The sequence below is a fragment of the Aptenodytes forsteri genome, unplaced genomic scaffold (genome assembly GCF_000699145.1).
Source record: "Aptenodytes forsteri isolate BGI_AS27 unplaced genomic scaffold, ASM69914v1 Scaffold336, whole genome shotgun sequence".
In the NCBI taxonomy this organism is placed as follows: domain Eukaryota; kingdom Metazoa; phylum Chordata; class Aves; order Sphenisciformes; family Spheniscidae; genus Aptenodytes; species Aptenodytes forsteri.
In genome coordinates this window covers 3,390,238-3,414,147 of record NW_008794911.1, presented here as the reverse complement: position 1 = coordinate 3,414,147, position 23,910 = coordinate 3,390,238, and the positions used below count along the sequence as shown (strand labels likewise).

Sequence of the window (23,910 nt, the reverse complement as noted above, 5' to 3'; positions counted from 1 at the left end):
GTAAACCACAAAATAAGTTGAGACAGAGCTACGTCCTGGAGAGCTACTGAAACTGCTTACCAGGGAACACTATTGTTAGGCCAAATGAACAAGTAAGGTTTGATCAGTTCTGTTTACAGGAGTCTTGCTGCTCTTATCTCCTAGCAATGTAGAAGGCAAGTCACAGGCTGCTTTCATTTAGAGTGGTAAGAAGATTAAAAATGAAAAAAGCACGCCTTACACAGATGGGGAAGATCAGCTCAGATTTGAGAGCGCTTTTACAGAAATGTTGCAAATTAGTTTCTTTGGGCTTCCTTTCCTCATCTGTTCTGTTCCCTGAAGGAAGCAGAGGGAAGTCCAAGTTAGGAAGCTTTTTAATCTGTGAACATGCTATCACATCAGCAATATTGGTTGTTTTTGAACTGATGAAGTAGCAGTCCCCTTAAAAAAGGAAGAGGGACCTTGCAACAGGGGAATTGCAGTAGTGTCGAATTTTCTGTGTTTGCTTTGCATCAGGAGGGTTCAATTATATTGTCTGTCTATGCTTTCTCATCCCCTTGTAGGAATGCAGTGAAGATGCTGGGCAAATAGCACAATCCAAAGCCCCTAAAGAGGATCAGGCATTGTCTCGGAGCACAGGGCATGCTGTAGCATCAGCTGCAAAAGATGAGGAGGAAGAGGAAGGAGATAAAATAATGGCAGAATTACAGGTATGCCCTTTGGGTTGCACATGGAGACACCTGTGCCCAGTATCACTTCTAGGGCCTCAACAGAATTCATAGGTCAGAACATGAAGGAAAGTAGGTCTGCCAGTCTCACCCTGTCCCACTTTATTGCACTGGGTGGTATACGTTTTGTAAGCACCACCCAAATTTTGTTCAAGAGGTCTGGAGCTGAGAGAGTGGTCAAGAATGCAGGGGTTACCACTGGAGAATCTTATACACGTAGATGGGACAAGTGAAATATCGGTGTGCATTAGGTGTGGTTGTCCCTGGCCTAGCATTTCTCACTTAGTACCAGACCAGCAAGGTGCTGAGAGCCCATCATTCTGTTAACATTGGTGGGAACAGAGAATATGGGGTCTGCTCCTGGTGGGTTGTGCTCACTTCTTCTGTGCAATGTTTCCCAGAGTGTTTGAACATTGAAACATTTGCTGTTGCCTGTTGTGTAACTGGTACATTACTTTGCCAGTGGCATAGGAATAACGCTCTTTTGCTGGTCCTTCGCTTGGTAGCATATAAGCTGGTTTAGTTCAGTGATGGCGATGCTGCAGTAAAAGCCAACTATTCCAGCCACCATCAGTGAACTCCAGCTTCCCAGGGGCACCCTCTGTCCTATTCCATGCCCACATGAGGAAAGGAGATGTGGATCAGCTTAACTGGCTATAACTTCTATTGTTGGGGTGTTTCAGAGCACTTGTCACAACATGAGATGATCCTGCTGTCCACCTGCCAAAAGGTGGCTTTGGTCCTGCCCAGGGAGTGTTTGCAGCACAGGAGATGTGGATATTAAGCAGCAGCTGTTACATGTGATGGGTGCACCCTGCTCAACTCTCACCCACCAGCGCTTCAAACAGCTGGTTTGCAGGTTTACCTGCAGTGGTTTACCCTTGTCCCGTGTTTGTGTGCTAATGGCTAATGTGACAGGAGAGCTGGGGACAGTGAAACTGTCACATTGTCTCCTGTCTCCAGGAAAGCAACCCGGCTGCCTTGCAACTGGTGACAATGAAATGGAGGTTAAGGTCTGGAAAAGGGGGCTGAGGCGAGCTAAGGAGGACAAATAGACATGGTAACTCAACAGGGAATGAGTGTTTGAGTGCTAGTTTTGGGGACAAGTAATGCTAATTTTAAACAAATACCAAAATCTCAGGTACATTTTAGAAGGTTGACAGGGTACCATGTTTTAGAAAGGGCAAACTGCTTGATCCAGGAGCTACAGGCTCATTAGTGTGCTCTATCAGTCATAGGCAGAATCAGGTACGGGATTCAATCAGTGAAGAACTAAAGGACAGATGTAAACAGTTATGCTAGTAAACACAATATAATGGAACACAGATCTGTCAAAGCAAACAACACTCTTTGATCAGGTAGCAGGTTTGACTGCTTAAACTGAATTTTATACCTATAAATATTTTTGTAAGTCATTTGATCAAACATCATAACATTCTGATAAAAATCTGGCACCATGGAGTATATCAAAAAATAAATAAATCATAGGACGATTGAGAGCTGTATGGCTCTGAAAGTGTTGCCTTTGATGCAGGTGTTCATGGTCAGGCCCCACAGAGACCAGCTACAGGCCCAGTGCCACTCTGTATTTTCATCAATGGCCTGGAAATACATTTAAAACCCTTACTGTTTAAATCAGCTTAATTAAAACTAGTGAAGTATGAGAGCAGGGAGATGACAGCAATCACTTAATGGTCATAATACATTCACTGAAATATAAAGTCCACACGAAGAACAACAAATACAGGCCATACCACAACTGCATGTCTTGGAAAGGAACAGGAGTTGCAGTAACAAGTTGACAGGAGGTCCCAGGTCAGTGCTGTTGCCAGAAAGTTAGTGTCTGCTTTGGGTGTAGATGTGAGAACAGGGAGTGTTTTCATCTCTGTGTACAGGATCAGTGAGATCAGCACTGGGCTGCTGCATCCATGACTAAGTGTCCATGCGTCCCCTGTTTGAAAAGGCTGTTAAGGATATGAGGGTTCAGAAGAGACTTGAGTACAATGTGGAGGTACCTTCATGGGAAGTACCATTTTAATCTAGCAGAAAAAGGCATACTAATATCAGTTGCTATAGCACAAAATGTATTTGGACACTTACAGATATTTCGGAGCAAAAGTGATAAATAAACAAATTGCCAAGGGAAATAGTGGATTCTTCATCACTTAAAGTCTGAAGGACTTTGAGGATGCCTTTGTAGATGGTATGCCTAAATCAAAAACACATCACTGGTCTCACAAATGGGTAAGCTGGGGAAAGTCCATACCCTGTATTATGAGGAGCAAGACTACTTGTTCTAATAGTTCCATGTCGTCTTAGGTACTCTGGTCTATAAACACAGACAAATAGGATGTAATGGAAAACCAGAAGAAACTCTACACCTTGATTTTTGCACTGGATTTTTTAATTATTGTTACTTTTCTGATTTTGCATAAACATGCAATACATATGAGGAGTACAATATTTAAAGAACAGGCCTGATTCTAATCTGTAATCAGAGCTATTAATTTCATGAGAGTTGCCAGGAATTAAATGATTTCCCTAATACATGATATACAAATACAGTCTTCTTGCGTGTCACGGTGCATTTGACTCCTGTAACTACTCCTCCCTCATACCCCTGGCTGACAGAGATGTCCTGCCTGTACGTCTCACCAATGGCAGACCGTGCCATTAGAGGCCTGCAGAAATCCCAGTGATGCACATTTGGAGCCAGCGCTGTGCAGTGGTGGCAGTGATGGTTCTGCTCCTCTGGATCTGGGAGCCAGCTGGATAGAGAAACCCGAAGGAAATGGAAGGAGGATAGCAAGACAAAGGGCTGAAAAGTCCAGGCCATGCCCTGGGGTACACACAGTGGGAGGCCAGTGGTTCACAAGCCCATATATTGGGGTGTTTCCAGACCAGGAGGAACCTGAAGTGGACTGTCACCATCTGGAGCATTAGTGAGGGCTGTGGCAAAGACACATGTCTCCAAGTTTTAATAACAAACAGTTTGTGTGGGGAGAAGTGGAGTTATGTAGCTCTTGCATGATGTGCCATGAGACAGACAAATCTGGGAGCTGAGTGGACAGCAAGGGGTGGGGTAGAGGTATTAGATGCCTTCTTCCCTCATTTATTGAATGTGTAAGGCCTGCTGCTCCCACCTCTTCCTCACATTTCTGCAGGCAACATATAGATCACTTCCAGATGAGAACATCTGGGGAAGAAGATCTGTATTTCCACTCTGCTTGTCCTATCCAGAGAAACAGCAAACCCCTGCTAATACTCACAGGGAATGGAGGTGAGAAAGCATAAAGGAAGCACAGGAGAAGTGTTTGGGGACAGTAAATGGAGTAAAGAGAGCTGAGCTTTGGGATTCGTTTATTTTAACACATAAAACCTTAGGTTTAGTTATTAATTGATGTGTGGTCGAGGCCAAAATGCATCTGATGGGGATTTTGAGGAGATGTCAGACACTAGGAAGTAGGTACTGTTGCAAGCCCAAAGTTTGTCATGGGCTTCCTAGTTAAGTTTGGATAGTTTGCAGCACCTCTGTGTGCCTTCCTCTCCCCATCTGTAAAAATAGAAATCAAGCTTGTCTACCTGCAGGGGACACTGAGGTCAGCGTGATGAGTTAGACTGCAGTCTTGGCAGATTGGAGGGTATGCCCTACTCCTCTTAGTCTGATAGTCTAAAATCTCTATTATCTCATGAGCCTGTAAATAATATTGTTGAGCTGTGAATGTCAAAAACAAATGCTCTCTTTCTAGTTGGTCATCCCCAGACATTTCTGTATAAAAGCTACTTGGTCTCCCGATAACCTGCAGTATTTATTTCCTAGGCTTTCCAGAAGTGCTCTTTTATGGATGTAAACTCAAACAGTCATGCTGAACAGTCCAGAAATGATACACATGTTAAAGACATAAGGCCTGGGACTTTAATGCCTCACAAGGAAAAGAAGGTAACAAGTGGCGCTTGTAGACATGCCACCCGGTCTTGGCATAACCTTCTTTCCTTCAAAACTAATCTTATATCTTGTGTCCTGTTCTCTCTAACCCCCACCCACCACTGCCCAGTGGTTTCCTTCCTTTTATCTCAGTATGGCTCAGAAATGCTCATATGGAACATTATATCAAGCTACATTATGTGTCTCATCAGCAAGTATACAAGGGTTGCTTGAAGTTTGATGATTCTGTGAAATCAAAATTAAAAAAGGCTCCATCAGTTTGTGCCAAAGAGCTGCTCATACTCCTCAGAACACCCTTCCAGTGCTGTTCTGGCGATGGATGGTGAAGCATCTCTCCTAAGCTTTGTACTTGTCTTGAGGAGAAATAGCGGTTCCTCTCAGTCTCAAGAACCACTTTAGAGCATTTCTGCTTTATTTTGCTTCATTTCTTGGTCCCAGAAATAGTTATTAGATATTCAGAAATCCCATTCAGTTTATTGGAAGATAGAGTCAAGGGCTGAATTGATGGGATGGGCTGAATTTGCCCTTATTCTGAAAGTTAATGCCCAAGATTCATTCTTCGGTGATGGGACTTAGAAGAGGTGCCACGTGTCTGGGGCCATAGGCAAGTCAGGGTGAATTTCACAGCTGTATCTGGACTGGGGTTGCCATTTGAGTTCATTGGTTGTAGCGGGCAGCCAATGTGGAGGATGAAGAACAAATATTTCTGCCTTTGCAGACCTCTTTTTTAAGTTTAAGAATAATGAATTGAATCAGTGCTGGGTTTAGGGAGTCATGCAGGCATGACAGCTTGTCAGCCAAATGCCAGTTTGCAATGAAGGGGGGTATGGTGGGGAAGAAAACACAGCTCTTCTGCACAGCATTTCAACTTTGTCATGCATTTTGTGTGTGTATGCAAATTGGAAATAGCAGTAATAATACCTTCTCTGATGTAACATCATGAGTAACTCCCCAAGGATGTTATGGGAGACATTGCACTCCAACTTCATTTAACAGAAACTGAGGCAGGGAGAGAGAAAGTGTCTTTGCCAGGTCCCCAAGGCAGAGAAGAACCCAGCTGCCCTAACCACAGTGAGCTGCATCTGCACAGGGCACTGCAGCTGTAAAGCACAAAGTGACAGCTAGATGGTGGTGTCTGATATATTATTAGCATCAAAATCCATATGTCCCCCAGAAGGTACTGCTGCCAGGTTAGGGCATTGCACACAAGGACTTGGCTTGGAGCTGCCCAAACAGCAGTTCTGGTCTAAAGCTGCAAATACCTGGCTGGGTGAGGGTACAAGTTCATGGGTATGAGAAAAAGGGAAAGATTGCTTTGTTGTGGAGTGTATGACATTACAGAGAAAAAAAAAGTGTGAACGTGTCTCTATTCATCCTCATTACTACTGGTATCAGAATGAGACAATCGTATTGTTACATGAAAACCTGGGTCACCACTCAAGACACTGCACATCCTGTAGCACAAATGTTTCTTTGAAAGGTGCTGCCAAGTAATTGCCATAAACTGCTATTTATTGTAATAACAGAGAGTGCAAGAAATTAAGGTTAATGAGATCTGGTTTTGTCATCTGACATGACAATGTTTATTGGCTTTAAATATGGAGCCTTGTGGTCATGATAAACTCATAGAGGAAATGAATTTTGTTGTAGTTTTATTTTTTAGTAGAAAGGCAGCAGTTCCTAAAATGAGATATATTGTACAATGACACCATGAGATGTTGCACTGATGCTTGGAACAAGAAGTGGACCTTGCTAAAAAAGATAACAGAGAAAGGGGAACTCAGTCAGCATATCCACAGCCAACAAGTGCCATTACATGGCCTGACCTAATTCTGGGAGCTCTGACACGTAATGGGACTGGAAGGCGCCTACCACTTAGCAAGTCTGGGCCTGAGGTGACCATGCGGCCTGGCGTTTTGTTCTGATACCAGCTCTCAGCACAAAGTGCAGGCAGTGTCAGCCTGCCCACTGATGCCTCGCTGGCTGTGGCTGGTTTGCGTGATAGCTCCTCCTTGTTTAGGAATATGAGGGATGTCAAGGTATCTGTGGAGCAGCTAACTGCACAGCCTTGTTACTGCTAATAAGCCTTTGTAGAGATGAATTGTGACTCTGGTCTATCACTGACTTTCTCGCTCCTGCATTTTGATTTTGTGTAGTTTTTCTGTGTAAAATCCTCAGACAGTATATAAGAAAATATCACAGAAGATGTAGAAACTATACCTTGTGAACCTCTGTACGCATGGGGAGTGCATGCACTAGCCAACCTGTGGATTTCTGTACCGTCACTCATTCATCTCTGCTGGGAGAGCAACTCTCCTGACTGATCTTCTACACATCTTGATGCTGATATAAGTATAATCTGTCCTTCTGGTGTGTAAGGAGTCAGCTTCTAGTCTCAAGCAAAGTCAGCAGTAACGCTTTTGGCTCACTGCCTTCGGGCACTTGAGGACAGACTCATTTCCTTCTTGGCGAGCCATCTTTTGATTGTAGATTTCCCTCTTGCTTGTTCATAGGCATGGTGTCTCTTCAGGTCATTCCCTCACCCTGATGATTGGTGTTTATCCTAAGCTGTCACTAGCACTTAACAAACTGAGTCCCAAAGAAAAGCCTGGTATTACGAAACAGCATCTCCAGGGAACCTCATTTGAAAATAAAGAAAAAAATCCCCTTAAACTTGCATTGCTGGGAATATACTACTTTTGAGCTAGTGGATGACCTCTCTGTGTGCTGTTTGGAGTTGCTTCTATAAATGAATGCAGCTCAGTGTTTCATTCCACACTTCCATGGGCACTGCAGGGTGCTTCTGGTAATTTTGAAGGACTACGTTTAAGCTGCAGCAAGGATTTAGAAATGCTCAGACTGTGGTCATATTAACTGTGATGGAACAGCGCTTCTCAGGTGTGAGCAACATTAGAAGCAGCAAAATGTCATAATTTGAAAATCAGCTTTTACCGGTACAAAACTTCCTTTCAAGGCTAGCCAGACTCTGGCATTTGGCGCTCCGGTGAGCTAGCCAGCCGTAGCGCCCTGCTGTCAGCCCTTCCACATCAGGCTCCCTTTGATGTGTCTCAGCAGAACTTAATCAGATACTGTGAAGCTTTTCAACTTCAACCTTATACAAACTAGGGATTTTTTTTAACTGGAAAGTAAGTGAGTCAAGATAGCACTGTGCTGGAAATAAGGTAACTAGTGTGCTTTTGCATATTCTGGAGGCCTTGTTAAGACAGGAGCCCTAGGTAACAACCCATGCTGGCCGCATGCATAGCACAGAGCAGTAACGTCATGCGCTGTTCTGCCAGAATTTGGAATTTTGCCCCAAAGAAAGACAGGAATCAGGTGACAACTTCAGACATGCCTCTGCAGCAGTAAACAGAGTGGTGAGTTCCTGAGGTCTGCACAACCCCTGAGAATATGATGATTTATTTGAGGAAAAAAAAGTCCTGTAAAGGTAACAGCCCTGAATAACTAAGTAATACAACTTTCCCCCTTAGGTGTATGGGGCTACAACAGGATCTCCCACAGATAGTGACCATCATAAAGAGAAGAGGGAAGGGAAAACTGAAGAAGAATTGGGTTCTGATTCATCCAGCACAGCTGACAGTAAAATTGGCTTTTCAATGAATGACAGTCCTACATTTAGCAAGGGTTTGTTTGTAGACAGTAGAGACTATTCTAAGAAAAACCTCCAGAATATGAGCACAAACCTGTCTGGTGTCAGTTTGCCAGAAGATGACAAACGAAGAGGGGCTCAAGATATTTTAGGATCCCATTTTCCAGCTGTTGAAACTGGAAAACAAAAGCTAAACTACGGACTCTCACGAGATGCTCGCCAGGGCCTGCCGCAGGGTGAAGCTTTGCAGAGCACGGGCAAGCATATCCCCATCAGCAGCGTTGCCCCTCTCATGAGGCACACGCAGGAGGCTGCAGGGCCTCAACCTTCCTCGCAGGAGCAAGAAGCTTCTGCAGTCAACTACAATCAGGTTGTGCTAAGACCCAAAGTGTCCAGAAGTAACAGTGTGAACAGCATTGAAGAGACAGACTCTCTGGCTAGCTCTCCAAGTGAAGACAACCCACCCACAGAAAACATCGCCTTCATGATTACTAAAACAGCTGTCCAGGTCCTCTCGAGCGGGGAAGTTCACGATATAGTCAGCCGGAAAGGTGGAGATGTGCAAACAGTGAATATCGATGTGAGGAAGGACGTGGCGTCGGAGAAGGGTATCCCAGAAAACACAGACAGCGAAGAGCCAGTGGTATGTCTGGACAAAAAACCCGTCATCATCATTTTTGATGAACCTATGGATATTAGGTCAGCTTATAAGCGGCTTTCTACAATTTTTGAGGAATGTGATGAGGAGTTGGAGAAAATGATGACAGAGGAAAAGATAGAAGAGGAAGAGGAAGAGGAAGAAAACGAAGCACATGAAATCTCTGACAGCCAGAAGGAAGAGCCACCAGTAGTTAATGACAGAAAAGCAATCGCGGAGTATTCAGCAGCTCATGGTCTCAACGAGCAGTACATATTTAACCTTCAGTCTTCCTCTGACCCTGTAGAAACCAGACCTGCAGAGGAGGAAAGCACAAAGACAAATTTTAACAAATACCGTCAGATCTATGGGCTAAACACGGAAGCAAACTTGGACTCTGCCGATCAGTTTGGAAGCAGGCAGGATTCTAAGAAAAAATTTAAGTTCAAATTCCCTAAAAAGCAGCTGGCTGCTCTGACGCAGGCAATACGGACAGGAACCAAGACCGGGAAGAAGACTTTGCAGGTTGTGGTCTATGAAGAAGAGGAGGAAGATGGGACCCTGAAGCAGCACAAGGAAGCAAAGAGATTTGAAATCACCAGGTCTCAGCCTGAGGACAGTGACAAAAGTCCTTCTGGGAAGCAAGAGGGACCCCCTGGAGCTGCAGTGTCCCTGTCTAGGACTGATGAAATTCGACAGAGTACATACCGAACGCTAGACAGCCTTGAGCAGACTATAAAGCAGCTGGAAAACACCATCAGTGAAATGAGTCCAAAATCTGTCCCTGAAAGCACATACAGCTCTGAGGGAAGCACTGTCCCCTTCTCTGCCCAGATAGTACCAGAGACCCCACCCCGAGAGCTTGTAGTGCTGGATGAGAGCCTTGCTGGCGTAGACCCCCCTCCGTCAATCCCAGCCACTTCACGTAAGGTACCTTAGTCCGAGAAATCAAACCTCCAGCTGCTTTCTAAAATCTGCAATAATCACCATTAAACAAGAGGGTCTTGTGATTTGTTTGCTTCCTTTCAGGTGGCTTGTTTGGGCTCCCCACGAGGTGTCTAACAGCTAATAGACCATTGGGTTTTTGTTTGGGTTGGTTTTTTTTATAATCACCATTAAACAAGAGGGTCTTGTGATTTGTTTGCTTCCTTTCAGGTGGCTTGTTTGGGCTCCCCACGAGGTGTCTAACAGCTAATAGACCATTGGGTTTTTGTTTGGGTTTGGGTTTTTTTTTTAATCTTGGCTGCTGATTGGTGATGGGCAAATGCAAGGGAGCTGGGTCGAATAATCCGCTGTGTGAAATGACAAGTGTCACTGACATGAAATCCAGGCTGATCAGTAGCTGAGCAGTTTTCTCCATATGATTCTGGAAATTAACACCTGCGGTGTGAAGCTCCTGAACTTTCCCTGCATGTAGTACTGTGGCTTTTTTTTTTTTTTGGCGCATGGTGTGCAGTCACCTCTTCAAGCACACTGGTACTGATCACGCCCTCTCCTTGTCTCCCCTCCCTGCCCCTCCACTCATTTCCGCAGGGCTCCAGCGCTGCCTCCCAGACAAGCCGGATGCCGGTCCCCATGGCTTCAAAAAGTAGACAAGGAAGCATGGAGAAAGCAGGCAAACAGCACAAGCTGCAGGATCCACGCCAATACAGACAGGTAGTTTTACCCTAAACCCAGTGTTTGGATGGACGTTTCATGTTGTTTGTTTATTACAAACTCCAGTAACTGACTGAGATTATACCAAATAACGGATGCCTGTCTTTCGAGTGAGGTCTAACTGGACATCCTGGATCCTGGGGGCATGACAGTATCTACTGATCTTTTCACCATGCTTGTGCGTGCATGTCTGCAATAAAACACCTGCTGCTTTTTTTGTTTTGTTGTTTTTTTTTTTTTTAACTGTGGTATTCAGCTGTGATTTTAAGATGTCAACTACCTGTTTACTTTCCCTTTGGTAAATGTGGCGGTTCCTTAGGAGAGCTGGGAATGCTTCTGTTCAGAGAGTCTTTACAGGCAGCCTTGAACACTAACCTGTCGGTGTAATAGATGGCAGTAGCTGCACGTTAACTCTCCAGCCGGACATGTCTATTCACACGTTAATAACCCAGAAGCATGGCCAATGTAGTGACTGGTTTATAACCCATAGATCGCGCCTTCTCACGAAAGCGTTGTTGGCTCTTTCTCTCTCTCTGTGCACTCTTTGTTGGGCACTTTGGGTTTTCTACCAGGTCCAGTCCACGGCTGCAAGACTTAGCTCAGGCCTCGAACTGTTAATTCTTATTCCCTGTAGGGCTGTTTTCCCAGGTCCTGTTGGTTTATCATGTTACTGGCTTTCTGACAAACTGTCTCCTGCCGTCTTTATTTGCAGGCTAATGGAAGTGCTAAGAAAGCTGGTGGGGACTATAAGGCTACTTCCCCTACCCTACCTGCTTCTAAGATCCCAGCCTTTTCTCCCACTTCTGGGAAAAGCAGCTCAGCACCCGCTTCTAGCGGTGACAGCTCTAACCCTCTTAATCCACCTACTAAAACCTCCATTCCCTCCTCTAACCTTCTCGGTCCTCAGACAGGTCGCATAACTTACTCTACCTCCCTCATCCCCTCTGTCTCTAACGGCTCCTCCAAGTTTCAGAGCCCCACTTACCCAGGGAAAGGTCACCATCTCTCCTTCTCACTACAGACTCAAAACGGCCGGCCACCCCCTCCTTCCTCCTCTACCTCCCCCCCCTCCTCTACCTCTCCCACTTCACTGAACCAAGGTATGAAGAGCATCAGGACAATCCACACACCTAGCTTCACCAGCTACAAGGCGCAGAACGGAAATGCCGGCAAGTCCACCCCATCCACGGCCAAGGAGCCATCCTAAAGGCTAAGCACAGCACGCGTGCAAGTTCACCAAGGCTTTTTGTTTGTTTTCAAAGAATCCGCAGCCAATATTTTAACCAGGGAATGTAACCATTTTGCTGTATTGCTGGAGGCTTAATACTAATCACGTGCTAAATACTGAATTACTACACTAGATTAGAGTGAAGCTTTTTTGTAAAACTGTTGCTGTTGTAATGATAAAAGAGCGTTTTCTTCCTTTAGGCAGCACCTCTTACAAAAAAGTGTGAAGGTGTGTGAGTGAACTTGTGTGTGTGTGCACAGCGGTGTACTGAGCATGGGAAAACGTATGGTTAAAAATTTAGTAAGTTGTTTTGTATAAAGCTATTTTTCATTATGGGGACTAGAAGTGAACAGAGATATACTAAAGTGTGATTATACACAACTGTAAAACTGAAACTAAAATATTTTTCTTTTATTTTGGTGTTATTTAGCTTTGTTACAGATTTCTATTTTTGTCAACAAATGTCATGGTTCCTTTCGAGATCTTTTTGCCAAAACATTTTGATACTATTATAATGTACATTTGAAAGTAGTATGCTGGACAGTAAACCTCTACACAAGAACAGAACAAGACTGGTCTTAGTGTGTACGAGGCAACTCAACCTATTGCACTGCCATTCAGATTATATTTAAGAATTTGCCAAGCCAAGAAAAAAAAAAAAATTGTTTTACACATCTAGGTAGCTGCTGATTACTTCTTTTCTTAGCTAAATCCACCCTTTTCCTTCAGTTTTATTTTACTGAGACCTGGTAACCCATTAACGTATTGCATTGTGGATTTTAAAGTGTACACTTCTGTACTGTTCTGTATACTGGCAAACGTTTGTACATATCTATAAATATATATAAATAAATAAATACTGTATGTGGCTGGGCACATAGAGTAGTTTTACCACACCAAAGTTAATTTTTATGCATGCTTAAAAATATATATGGGGAAGGGTTGAAAAAGATGGGTATCAGTCAACTAGGAAAAAAAGCAAGAAGCTTGCATAGCTCATGGTTTTGTAAATAAATTTATTTGAATAACACCATAATGTAATATACAGAATTATGATAAGCAAAGATCTTTACAAAAATAAAGGGCTGCATGCTTATATATTTGTATTTTGTCACTAATTACTTTTAGAATGGTCTCAATTAGCTGTTAAGCTGTGTGCCTGAGAGCATTAAACCATCAGGAGAAAAACTGACTTTATTTTCCCCAGATTAAAGCCATGCTAAGTAGTAATTTCAAAATGGGGTCTTTCAAAGTTACCTGGACAAAAGCTAATTGCTGGAACCCCAGGTCAGAAAACTAGCAAGAAGAAAAAAAAAAAAAGCACCCAACCTTTGACTGATTGACCAAGGGATCATCTTTTCCACCTTTAAGTAATGTTTTTATTCCTCCTTGTGAAACAGGAAGTTTCTGAAAAGTGTCATTTCAAGGCTGAGCCCTCAGATGGTGCATCCCTTGCAGTGGGAGTAATTCAAGAATGTAAACGTTAACTCACACCTCACGAGCACGACACACAGTCCAGTTCCAGCAGCGCTCGTGCCGAGTGCCGTCCGCCCCGCCAGCGTGCCAGTAGAGGCCCCAGGCGCGTGCAGAACACAGGAGCTTCAGCCCAGGACAGGCTGGGTGGCTCCAAAGCCAAGGTGAAGCGTAAGGCGCAATCCAACATGCTCACACTGAACCAGTGGAGCGAAGCCAGTTCCCTTCCACCCCCTACAGAGAAGCGGTGGCTCCGAAGCCTATTCTGGGACCTGCTCATTCAGGTGGGAAGAACCTCTCAAAGAACTTCTGTCACACTGCACACCCTAGAGCCCGCGCTTTCCAAGGGAGCCTTCTACCGCATCAAGTGTTGAGTACATTACTCCCTTGCTCTGAAGGGAACAAGCCTGATTTAATGCCTTATCTTGTTACCAGGTAGGGCTAGTGCGTGTGCCCACGAAACAGATAGCAAATACAGAGAGCACCAGGGGGCTGGGTACCATGCTTCTCTATGGTGCACAGCAAAAATACAAGTTCAAGCTAAATGATGGACATACTAGGTTTTTGTTCTTAAGCTCTTGGTCTGATATCCCCCAGGGAGCCAATACTTACTGAAAAATAGTAACTTGCTAATACCTGATCCTCCATGAGAGCAGTCCCCCGTGAGCCATCGTACAGCCAGGCAGGGTCCCTGACAGCAGACCTTGGCCCTGGCCCTCCTCTGCCCCGCAGCGCTGCAGCACATACCCGTGGGCAGCGGCTCTGGCACTGCTCCAGCTGCTGCTTCTCACAGCCTTTTCGGGGCCAGGGGCTACAGCAGCACATTCTCTGTATCTGTTCGAATTTAGACACTGACAGTAGTTGTATAAATAACCAAGGGTCCCTGCACAGTCACTGGGCACGCAGTGGGCAGTAAGGCAGTGCTGTACTCGGTAGGTACACCACTTGCTTCTGTTGGTGAATGTTGAAATTGCCATCAGGGAGTGAACACAACACCCACTCATGCTACACTGTGATGTGCACATCTTCCAGCACCCGCCATGTTTTGTGCAGCTCCGTGTCTCACCCTCAGTGCTGGGGTACAGCACCTGCCAGGAAACCAACCACAGTCTCAGACAGCACAGAACCCACTGCACAGGCACCGCTGCCGGCCCCATCGGGAGTCAGGCAGTGTTTATTCCCTCCCCATCCTACTTGTACAGCAATGAAGTTGTCAAGCTTTCACAAATGCAGGCAGGGAAGGGCTGTGTGCAGGCTGTAGCTCAGCACCAGGAATGTTTTTGAGTATTTAGAGAAATCAGCAAGTCTGTAAATAAATCACTTGAGCACAGAAGGAAACAGCACAGCTAGTGATTAAAAAGCCAAGTTTCTCACTGCAAATGAGTTATGAAGAGGCAGTTTCGGCGGAGGTGACTGCAGCCAGTTAGGGACAAGAGCCACTTGGCAGCTACCACAAAAATAGGGGGCTTGGCATTAACAGAGCAGCCCCCAGGCAGGCGAGAGGCTGTGTTTCCCACAGCTAGCTGGTGTTCAAAAAGGGAACGTGCAAAAAAGCAGTCCATCCTCCTTGTTGTCACCAGGCTGCTCTGGCACATACAATTCCAGATCAAGCTCTCACCAGCTCTTGGGCAGTTTAGACAACAGAGGTTCTTCAGAAAAAAATAACCCAGCAGGGTACTGCATCTCCAGGGTACCAGGCCTGCTAGCAGTTGTGTTTGCAGCACAAGCCTCTTCCGTGAACAGCCATCGAGTTTTAGTTTGCAGTGATCCTGTGGGTTCAGATACGATGGGACCTCACTGCTCTGAAAAATCAGAACTGAAGCAGCTCACCGCTCCCTTTCGAGGTGGAAGGAGTTGGAAGGTGAGCAGGACCTTCCTGCTGCCTGTTGCAGTCTGAGCCAGCCCAGGACTTCACAGCGAAGTGAGCACCACCCCTGTGTGCCAGCTGACTGTACCTACGGGGACTGCAGCAAAACCAAAGCAACACAGTACCCATCCTCTGCAATAGGCAGGCCACGGTGGTGGGAAGGCAGAGCAGAAGAGGACACCATAGGGCAGGGAAGAGGAGGGATGTGCAGGACATTTCTGCCTAGAAATGTACAGGGCCAAAATCCATCTGATCCCTGCTAAGAGGCAGCTCTTCCTGCACACTAGGTTCGATAACAGACGATTAAGGCAGATTTTTAGTCTCATGACTGTGAGCCACAGGTACATGCACCACTTCAATGATGGCAGGTCTGTTTTAAGTCATTCACCTTCCCAGCCATGCATCAAACTACACCCTTCTTTCCGCAGGCTGGCACAATTAATTGCTTGATTACTATCTAAATGGGGACAGTGTAATGACCTGGCTTTAAAAACAAGAACACAGCTTTTTATAGCAGATGAGGCCACACTTCACACTCTTTCCTCCTGCCTGGACGAAGTGGAGAGAGGTTCTCCTCAGATTGCTGCAGACAGGAAAAGACCCTTATGTGCAGCTCAGCAAAGGATTTTCCTTCAGCTCTGCAGGAGCTTGAAAGAAGAAACCATCTGGACTCTGGCCATCTCTTAATTCCACATTATCAGTGCTGTGAGCGATACTAACGGAGAGCGTAACAAGCCCTTCAGAGAGGCTTAAAAAGCTGGAAGGTGCTGTATGACTGCTACCAGATCCCAGAAAAAGGATTTCAAACTAAACCACTGATCCCCACTGAAACAGGAACCGCTGTTTGGAACCATCTTAAAAATCCAAATGCCACCACAGTTCATCCTTTTGTTACTTCCCCATCAGATCTCAGCTTAGACCTGTTCCTAACGACTTGCAGCTACACAGCTCCAAGCAGTCCTCAGACCAAAAGTACTTTCCAAGCCAGTTTGAATCCTTCTGATGATGAGTATAAAAACAAAAAATAGGCACAAACTGAAATGCAAGAAATTCTGCTTAAACATAAAGAAAAAAAGCAGCCCCTTCTTACTGTAAGTGTGATCAAACACTGTCACAGGTTGCCCAGGGAGGTTGTGGAGTCTCCATCCTCGGAGATATTCAAAACCTGACCAGCCCCAAGCCCTGAGCAACCTGCTCTGGCTGTGCCTGCCTGAGCCGGGGCAGGGCTAGGGGATCCCCAGATGTCCCTGCCCACCTCAGCGGCTCTGCAACCCTGTGGAGCTGCCCACCCCGCTGAATCCAGCTTCCAGAGGAAATACTGGCACTAACAGTATTCACCTTAGGGCAGGTTATTGCACGCATTTCCCTTCCTGCGTCAATCAGACTGTCGCCCTTCTCTTCCAGAGCAGGAGGGGAAAAAACAAAAGCAAAACAACAAAAAACCAAAACACACCCCCCCCCAAAAACAAAACAAAAAAAGCGCACTACAGGTAAGGGCCTGAAGTAGCTGCTGTTAAGAACAGGGCATAGCAATGGCTCCTAAAAATGTCTGTCATCTCAATTGCCACACTGGCTGGAATTTAAGGTGGCCCCAAATCTTGGCAGCCTTCAAAAAGCAGAAAAGCATCAGTGTTTTCCCAGGCTCGGATACGCTGCCACATGCTACTTTCTTCAGGTGGAGCTCAGTAATCTCCTCTCCCTGATGCACCTAACAGATTGCTCCCTGCATTTCCCCTTCAAGTCAAGTGCTTCCCCAGAGCTTCCCTCCTTCCCACTCTGCCTGCCAGGTTATCTCCTCCAAGACCTGATTTACATGGAAAGGGCAAGGCAGTGGTGGTCCGAACTACCGTAATCCTTTTCTTACACCTCCACAGATATTCCCGACTTTTGTCCAAGCTCCTTCTGCAACTGCTCTGCAGCTTCCATGCAGCCAGTGCAACAGCAGAAGATACCATGGAGGCTGCCAAGGCCTTAAATTTGTACCTGTAGCATTGTCAGCCAATACAATTCCTGTTTTGTGGTGGTTTTTTTTTTTTTAAGTTCCTAATTTTTCAAAAGATCTTGTGCTCTATCCAGTCAATATGATAAAAATTCTACGTTCTCATGCGTAAGAGTTGGCAGCCATACATCTACACTCAGGAGATAAAATCATTAGTTACCTATAAACACAATAAAATGAAAATTAACTTGATCCATCAAAATGGCTGTCAAATCAGAATAAGATGCAGACACCCAGGACCCCGTATGTACCTCCGTAAGTGTACTGCTTCATTGAGGAGACCCCTGCGACTAACTGTGGATGCTCAACACACACTCAAACAAGCTTCCGAGGCTAATGAGGGGAACAAAATATGCCTCCAGGAAGAGACGATGGGTATTTGCTGATGAATAGCATTACAGAGGCATCACAATACCGTATTTTGAAATCTCTTGTTCAAATACACTTTACTACTAGGACTGAAACACAAATCATCATCAATTACTCTGTGTTTCACAAAACATACCCATTCTTCCTTGCACTGCATGCAGAAAAGCTGCTAAAGCACCGGATTCCTGTTTGCTCTGGGGGGAAAAGGCATTTTAGTTTGCAAGGAGACCACAAGAACACGATTCATTTTTATATGAATTGGTACTAGATGCACACAACTATGTGGCGAGAACTTTCACACATCTTCAGCTGTCCTATCCGATGCTTTTCTTGACAGCCAATTTTTATAGTGATTTCCCACAAGGATCAAAACCACAGTAGGTCAAAGCATGGGACTGTTACAGTCACTTTGGAAAGAAACGAAGTCTGCTTGCAACCACGTCAGTTACTATAATTCCTTCTCTTCTCAGTAACGGGACACGTGTAAGAGTGACTTTTTCTATGCTCATGATGTTCATTGCTTATTTATCATCGATACAGGTTTAATCCTCTGCCAAGCAAGTGACAGCGCAAGACCTGGGAATACCCGAAGTGATGAACAGCTGCTTTGTTTTCAAGTAGGTATGCAAGAAAATAGAAGAAAAAAATGTAACTGGTAGAGAGTTCACACACAGAAGGGTTTTTAGTGTACAAACTCATCTTCATGGTTGGAACTATAAAAAGGCCAAGACCTGTACTACAGTAATGTTTTGACTGGCAGATACTGGTATTCACTCTTTATGACTTGGGGACGATTATGGACATGGTTTTTTCGGTGCTACAAAACCAGCATTTTAAACATAAACCAACTTGCTACATACCTCCGAATCAGATTATATATCAAGATGAATATATTTAACCAACTGGACCCCCCTCTCATATGCTAACCTCCACGGTCTCGTCCCACAAACAGGACTTTAAAGAGAAGCGCCCTTCATCCAGGAGCAACTGCAGGTTTTGTCATCCTGAGGGCAGCTGCTGATTGCAACTTGCAAACGTGCCATTTTAAAACTGCTCATTAGAATGAATTCGCATCACGCAAAGAGTCACCAAAACAATTTTATTTCCAGTGTTTAAGTAGGTATGCACACAGGCATGATACAGGTTTGGATTCATTAGGTCTTCATGCAGAATTATATTCTCAATAAAAGAAACCAGTTCCATCCAGTATCCACTATCTACACGCCTATGTTACAACATTTATATCAAATCTGGTATCTGAAGAAAAGATACACATGTAATATGTACATTTAAGTTACTTATTTTACAGAAAGATTAAAAATTCAAGTCACATAAAACTCAAAATCTGTATTAAAATCGGAAATATAAAACTCCAATATTTACTGGAATGCCTAAGGAATGGAAGCTCTGTAGCCACCTGTGTTAACATTTGTAAAATGTAATGAAACTCGTTAACAGTAAAATGCATTCATTTGTTTGTAATAAGTTTCTCTAATTTAACAATATGGCACCCTAACAAACCAAATGAATTTATGATGAGGCACTTGTTAGTGACTAAACCAAAAGAACAATTTTTCTGCATACTAATGCCAGGCCAACTCTCAGTCAGAAAACCATGTATACGCTACACAGCATGTTGCATCAGATGCTTTGTTCAACATTTGTATGCAGCCATCAAATATACTTTTTCTTAAAATATAAATATATACTTTAACTTTAGTGTTCTTCTGGCTGTGGTAATGCGCTGTGAAGACGTTCCACAGAGCATATTGATGAAACCAGCCCAAATGAAGGCTGCATAACAACAACAGTACAGGAAAATATATATATATATATGTACACACACACATACACACAGTTACTGGGAAGTGTAACAGCAAGTTAATGAATTGCTGTAGTGGATGTATCTCCCCATTTCAAAGATACTGGTAGAATCGAGATCTAACCACTTGGGTCCCAGACAGTTTGTGAGGATGGGCATCAACTGCTGGGCTAAAGTTGTTTTTGTTCATATTCTGGTAATTTTCACCATTTACCTGGTCTGGTGGCTGAAATGGTCCCGAAGGTGGTGTTCTATTAATTAAAGTCAAGCTGCTGGAAGAACTGCCTTCATCTGCCTGCATCTCTGCAGATGAAGGCAGGTCTACCTTTGATACATCTGCTAAACTAGTGTTCTCAAGTCTGGGCTTTCCAGTTTCACCCGTATTAAGGTCAGTTGTGCTAGTGCGTAAACGTTCTCGTGCAAGCCAGTCTGAGATCGAGAGGTCCTGCGCTGGACATTTTGGCTTCAACCGATTCACTGCTGAAAGCTCAGATTCTCTCTCTCTACTTTGACTCGGCTCTTGAGCTTTCCAAGCATTCAGGACACTTATTTCAGCAAAATCCCTCTGTCCTCCAAGCGTATGCCTTCGCCTGATATTTTTTCTCTTTGCAGTCTCTGCAGAGTTAGCTTTTTGATTCCCAACTCCGAACATGTCATCCGCAGATGATTTGAGTCGCAGCTTTAACCTATCTGTAATTTTAAGTCTCCAGGTAGGTTCTTGTTTGTCAGCCTCACTTCTGGCTGATGTAGCTAAACTGCTTGTCGATCTTCCTTTTTTCATTATGTCGAACATTTTGGTCACAGTAGGCAAGTCCTTCTCACTTTTCGCATCCCCTGAACCCTCACTGTCCGTTTTGTGCCGTGCAGACTTTCTCCTAGACAGTGTATCACATTCAATAAGTTTGTGTGAGCTAAAAAGTCTGCGACTCTCTAACTTTGGTGTTGAACTTCCCTCAGTACAACTTACTTCGCTTTCTTCAGAATTCCTCCGACCGGTCTTTACCACTTCTGAAACTTTCCCCTTGGACAGCCTTTCAGCAGCAGCACTGGTGGCAAAGACAGGGAAGTCGCTTTCACTGTCTGTCTCCATAGGACGCCCTTCACTGATCAATTCACTTCTTTCATCATCAGCATCTTCTCCCTTGCTTTCTGTCACCGACTGCACCTCGGGGCTCAGCATACTGGCGTCTAAGCCAGTTAGATATATAGTAGATGAAGTAGTTGAATAATCTGAGGTGATGGAACTGACATCGGCTGCTAAAAACTCATTGTGTTTAATTTCAGGGCTGGCTACTTTTTTGCATGAGTATCTGTGCTGGGAAGCCTGGGAGGAAGTGCTAAGCATAGTGCCGGAGTCAGACACTGTCTCCTCAACCTGGGAAGAAGATTGTGAAATAGACATTTTTGGGTTATTCTTCTGCGTGGTTTGCAGACAGCTGAGATTTGGTGATTTTGTACATTTGTCATGGTAAGGCAGTGAAGGTTCCTCTGACAGGATACTTTCTTTCTTTAATGTCTTCTTTTCGTCCTTTACAACATTCACATCTTTTTTACTGCTGCTCTCTTTTTCCTTCAGGACAAACATCCTCTGTTTTCTCCCTATGTCTCTCTCTCTTTCATATTCCCCTTTAGCTATGTCCTCTTTTGTTGTGTCACCACGAGATTGTTCTGCAAGCTCCTTCTTGAAAAACACATTATCCAACTCATCCTCTGAGCTGCTTGGTTGTGGTTTCTCTTTTGTTTTTTTCCGCTTGCGACTAGCTGCTGCAAAAATGGAGGACACAAGCAGTTCCTTGCTATACTGATCCTTTCCAGAACCCCAAGAACCCTGTTAAAAAAAAAAAGTGGGAGGGCATGATTAGAAATCACGAAGAAACATTCGTTAGCCTGAGACTTTTTAAAAACATATCCCAAGCTTCAGAGCAGAAGGCCTATCTTTATTCAGGAAATATTTCCATGCTCTTTCTGTAGTCTACATGACATTGCCCAAGAAGTCAATTTTCATCTTGAGAATTCCATTTTTCATCTGAATCCCTTTAACTTGACAAAGACTAGTTTGTATATACAGCTATTCAGTTTTTGAGCGACTAATAAAGCAGGCTCCGTTACAGCAAGACCACCTTTTCAAGATTGGTTTGCAACAGAAACTGCTTCGCAGATGAGGTCCCAAGAGTGTGGTTTCACTCCGTCCTTTCAAGGTGTCTTACCTATGTGGAAAGGCTAATTTCTCAAACTATTTTTCAGTTGATCTTTCACCTTTCAGGCTGTCTGAGTTTTTAAACCATATCGGTTCAATAATACCAATACAATGAAAGCTATACAAACCCCTGATTTAGGTGCAAGTATAGGAAATTAACAGAAATAAACTTCTTCCCGCCTTTTGAGGAATCTGCCTTTAGAACTGCACATAAGCAAAAATGGGACAAGCCCAATTATTCCATTTTATAAAATTAAAGAGCATTTTTCAACTACACTGACATTACCATCTAGCCACCTCAAAGCTACGTACCTTTCCTGCTTACTGCCCCACTGCCACCTTTTAAAGAAGCAGGAGGTTTTCGGCAGGTACCACCCTGTCTTTGACTGCTGACCAGTGCAGTTTGCACACTGCAGACTTCAAGAACAGAACAGAGCAACGATATCTACTGAGAAGGGAAGTTGCTCACATCAGAGGCCTTTAATATAGTGGGATTGAAATCTGACATCTGTCTAGGGCTCAACAACAGCAGCTTAGGTGTCAGCTACCTGATCTGAAGTCCATGTTCAGATGTCTAGCCTGCCTCTCTGACCTGAGGGAAGCAGACCAGCAGTGATGGGCTATGCTCAAAGTCTTTGAAATCCCAATACTTTGTTACTGTGCAGCACTTCAGAGAGGGAGAGGAAAAGTTGGGGGAAGAGCTATTATCACGGTAAGAGTTTTAACAAAAAAGCTGGGACATCATTACTGAAAGGACCATCTAGTGATTCCAGATACCTAGATAAGAGAATAAGCTTAAGGACAAAGGGGAAGCTAATGCACACTAGTCATCATCTAACTACTCAGCTGTCATCCAACAAGATACTTCTCTGCTCCATAAGCACAGAATCACAGCCCCCATGTGACAGTGAACTGTCACAGGATGCCTACTACTGTAGCATAAATGCACTGACCATACAAAGCAAAGCACTGAACAGATACAGTGCATTTAATACTTTTGCTCAAACAACTTTTTCTTGGTGCAAATTTCATTCCTATTCACTATCTCCTCAGAAATGAAAGAGGTGCTGGCAGTGGTGAAAACTGCCACTATATGACTTCACAAGCCAAGGTCAAACAGCCATACAATAATACAGTGGCTATATTGACCATGACAGCCTCAGTGAAGGTGCACTAATTTGTTTAAGTGAACATGGACAGGGAGGAGTTGGGAGAAACTTCTACTCAACTCCCAGTAATGAAAATATTCATAGTTATCCAGAACCTCCTGCTGCATGACAGAGAATATCCCATGTTCTTGATGCAGAGCTCAGAGATCAGGACAGGGTAGGCAGAAGACACGCATTAAGTCTTGCTGAGAGCTCCCAGGGAAACAAGCATCTGAGAAGCCTGCACAATGACTACCTACAGTGACTGCCTGGCCTCCTGCACAATCACTGCCTACAGGCAGCGTGGACAAAGAACCTTCTGGACAGCAGGTGACAGCTCTGAATCGCTGTGCTGGCAGACAAGCGCCAATCCAAAACTGACTGGCAATGGACCACTGGGTGTTGGGGCCTACCATTTTCCAAGTGACCACAGCAATTCTTCTCACTACTCAAATGGCACTCTTGCATTAGCTACTGTCCCCATAAAGGATGGGTGAGCTCTGCCCATTTTTTTCTATGGGTTGGGAACAGATACATGCCCTTCTCACCAAGAAGGATATCAAGCAATACAGCCAGCTGGAGGTCCACTTGGAACATGTCTTGCTGCAAGCAGGGCTGGCTGAGCAGTAAGCAGGCTCCTGGCCCAGGCAATCTGCACGCATCCTGCACTGCTGCTCGCAGGCCCAAGACCATGGCCTGACTGACGCTGTTGCTCTGTGCTGCTCGCAGGTGGTGGTCAGCAAGAGGCAACCTGCAAACAGCACACTGTCCTGGCACAGGCAATGTGACATGGTGTCCTGGAAGTTGGGCTCTTTTGAGGCAGTGGCTGAGCCACCAAACATCCTCACAAAGCAGCTGGGCTGGCATCTCAACAATGAATGAGGAGGATGCATTAAGTCCTGTCTTCTCAGCTCAAAGGGGGGCATCGGTGATACACCTAGAATGCACACCAGCATAAAGCTGTATCGTGCACTCACAGCTGACTGAGGTCAGCTGCATGCTGCCATATCACCCAGTGCTAGCAACTATTGAACGACAGCCTAAGAGACTGAAAGATTTGTCCATGGGTCAGATGAGAACTCTGGTGTTAAACTGAGGACAGAACAATCGCCCACATTCCAGTCTTATTCCCTGTATCTACTAGGCTGTCCTCCCAAGCACAGCAATACTTCCTAGGGAGATTTTGCATAGCAGCCTTTAACCACAACCTTTGGCTTCCTATAAGAGGAGGAGCTACTACCTTCTGAGGAA

General features: G+C 44.6%; 2 protein-coding genes across 2 annotated transcripts in view; one reads left to right on the top strand and one right to left on the bottom strand.

Moving 5' to 3' along the window:
* The window catches only part of KIAA1217 (KIAA1217 ortholog), a 195,956-nt gene extending 183,098 nt beyond the window's left edge, over positions 1 to 12,858 (top strand). The window contains exons 18-22 of the mRNA XM_019471004.1: positions 543 to 689; positions 4,528 to 4,647; positions 8,145 to 9,830; positions 10,434 to 10,556; positions 11,269 to 12,858. Coding sequence (XP_019326549.1) covers positions 543 to 689; positions 4,528 to 4,647; positions 8,145 to 9,830; positions 10,434 to 10,556; positions 11,269 to 11,763 — 2,571 coding nt within the window. The 3' untranslated portion in view covers positions 11,764 to 12,858. The remainder of the gene's footprint in view (positions 1 to 542; positions 690 to 4,527; positions 4,648 to 8,144; positions 9,831 to 10,433; positions 10,557 to 11,268) is intronic.
* A 5,719-nt stretch (positions 12,859 to 18,577) lies between these two features.
* ARHGAP21 (Rho GTPase activating protein 21) overlaps positions 18,578 to 23,910 on the bottom strand; it is a 76,045-nt gene continuing 70,712 nt past the window's right edge. Inside the window, exon 24 of the mRNA XM_019471003.1 lies at positions 18,578 to 21,142. Coding sequence (XP_019326548.1) covers positions 19,409 to 21,142 — 1,734 coding nt within the window. The 3' untranslated portion in view covers positions 18,578 to 19,408. The remainder of the gene's footprint in view (positions 21,143 to 23,910) is intronic.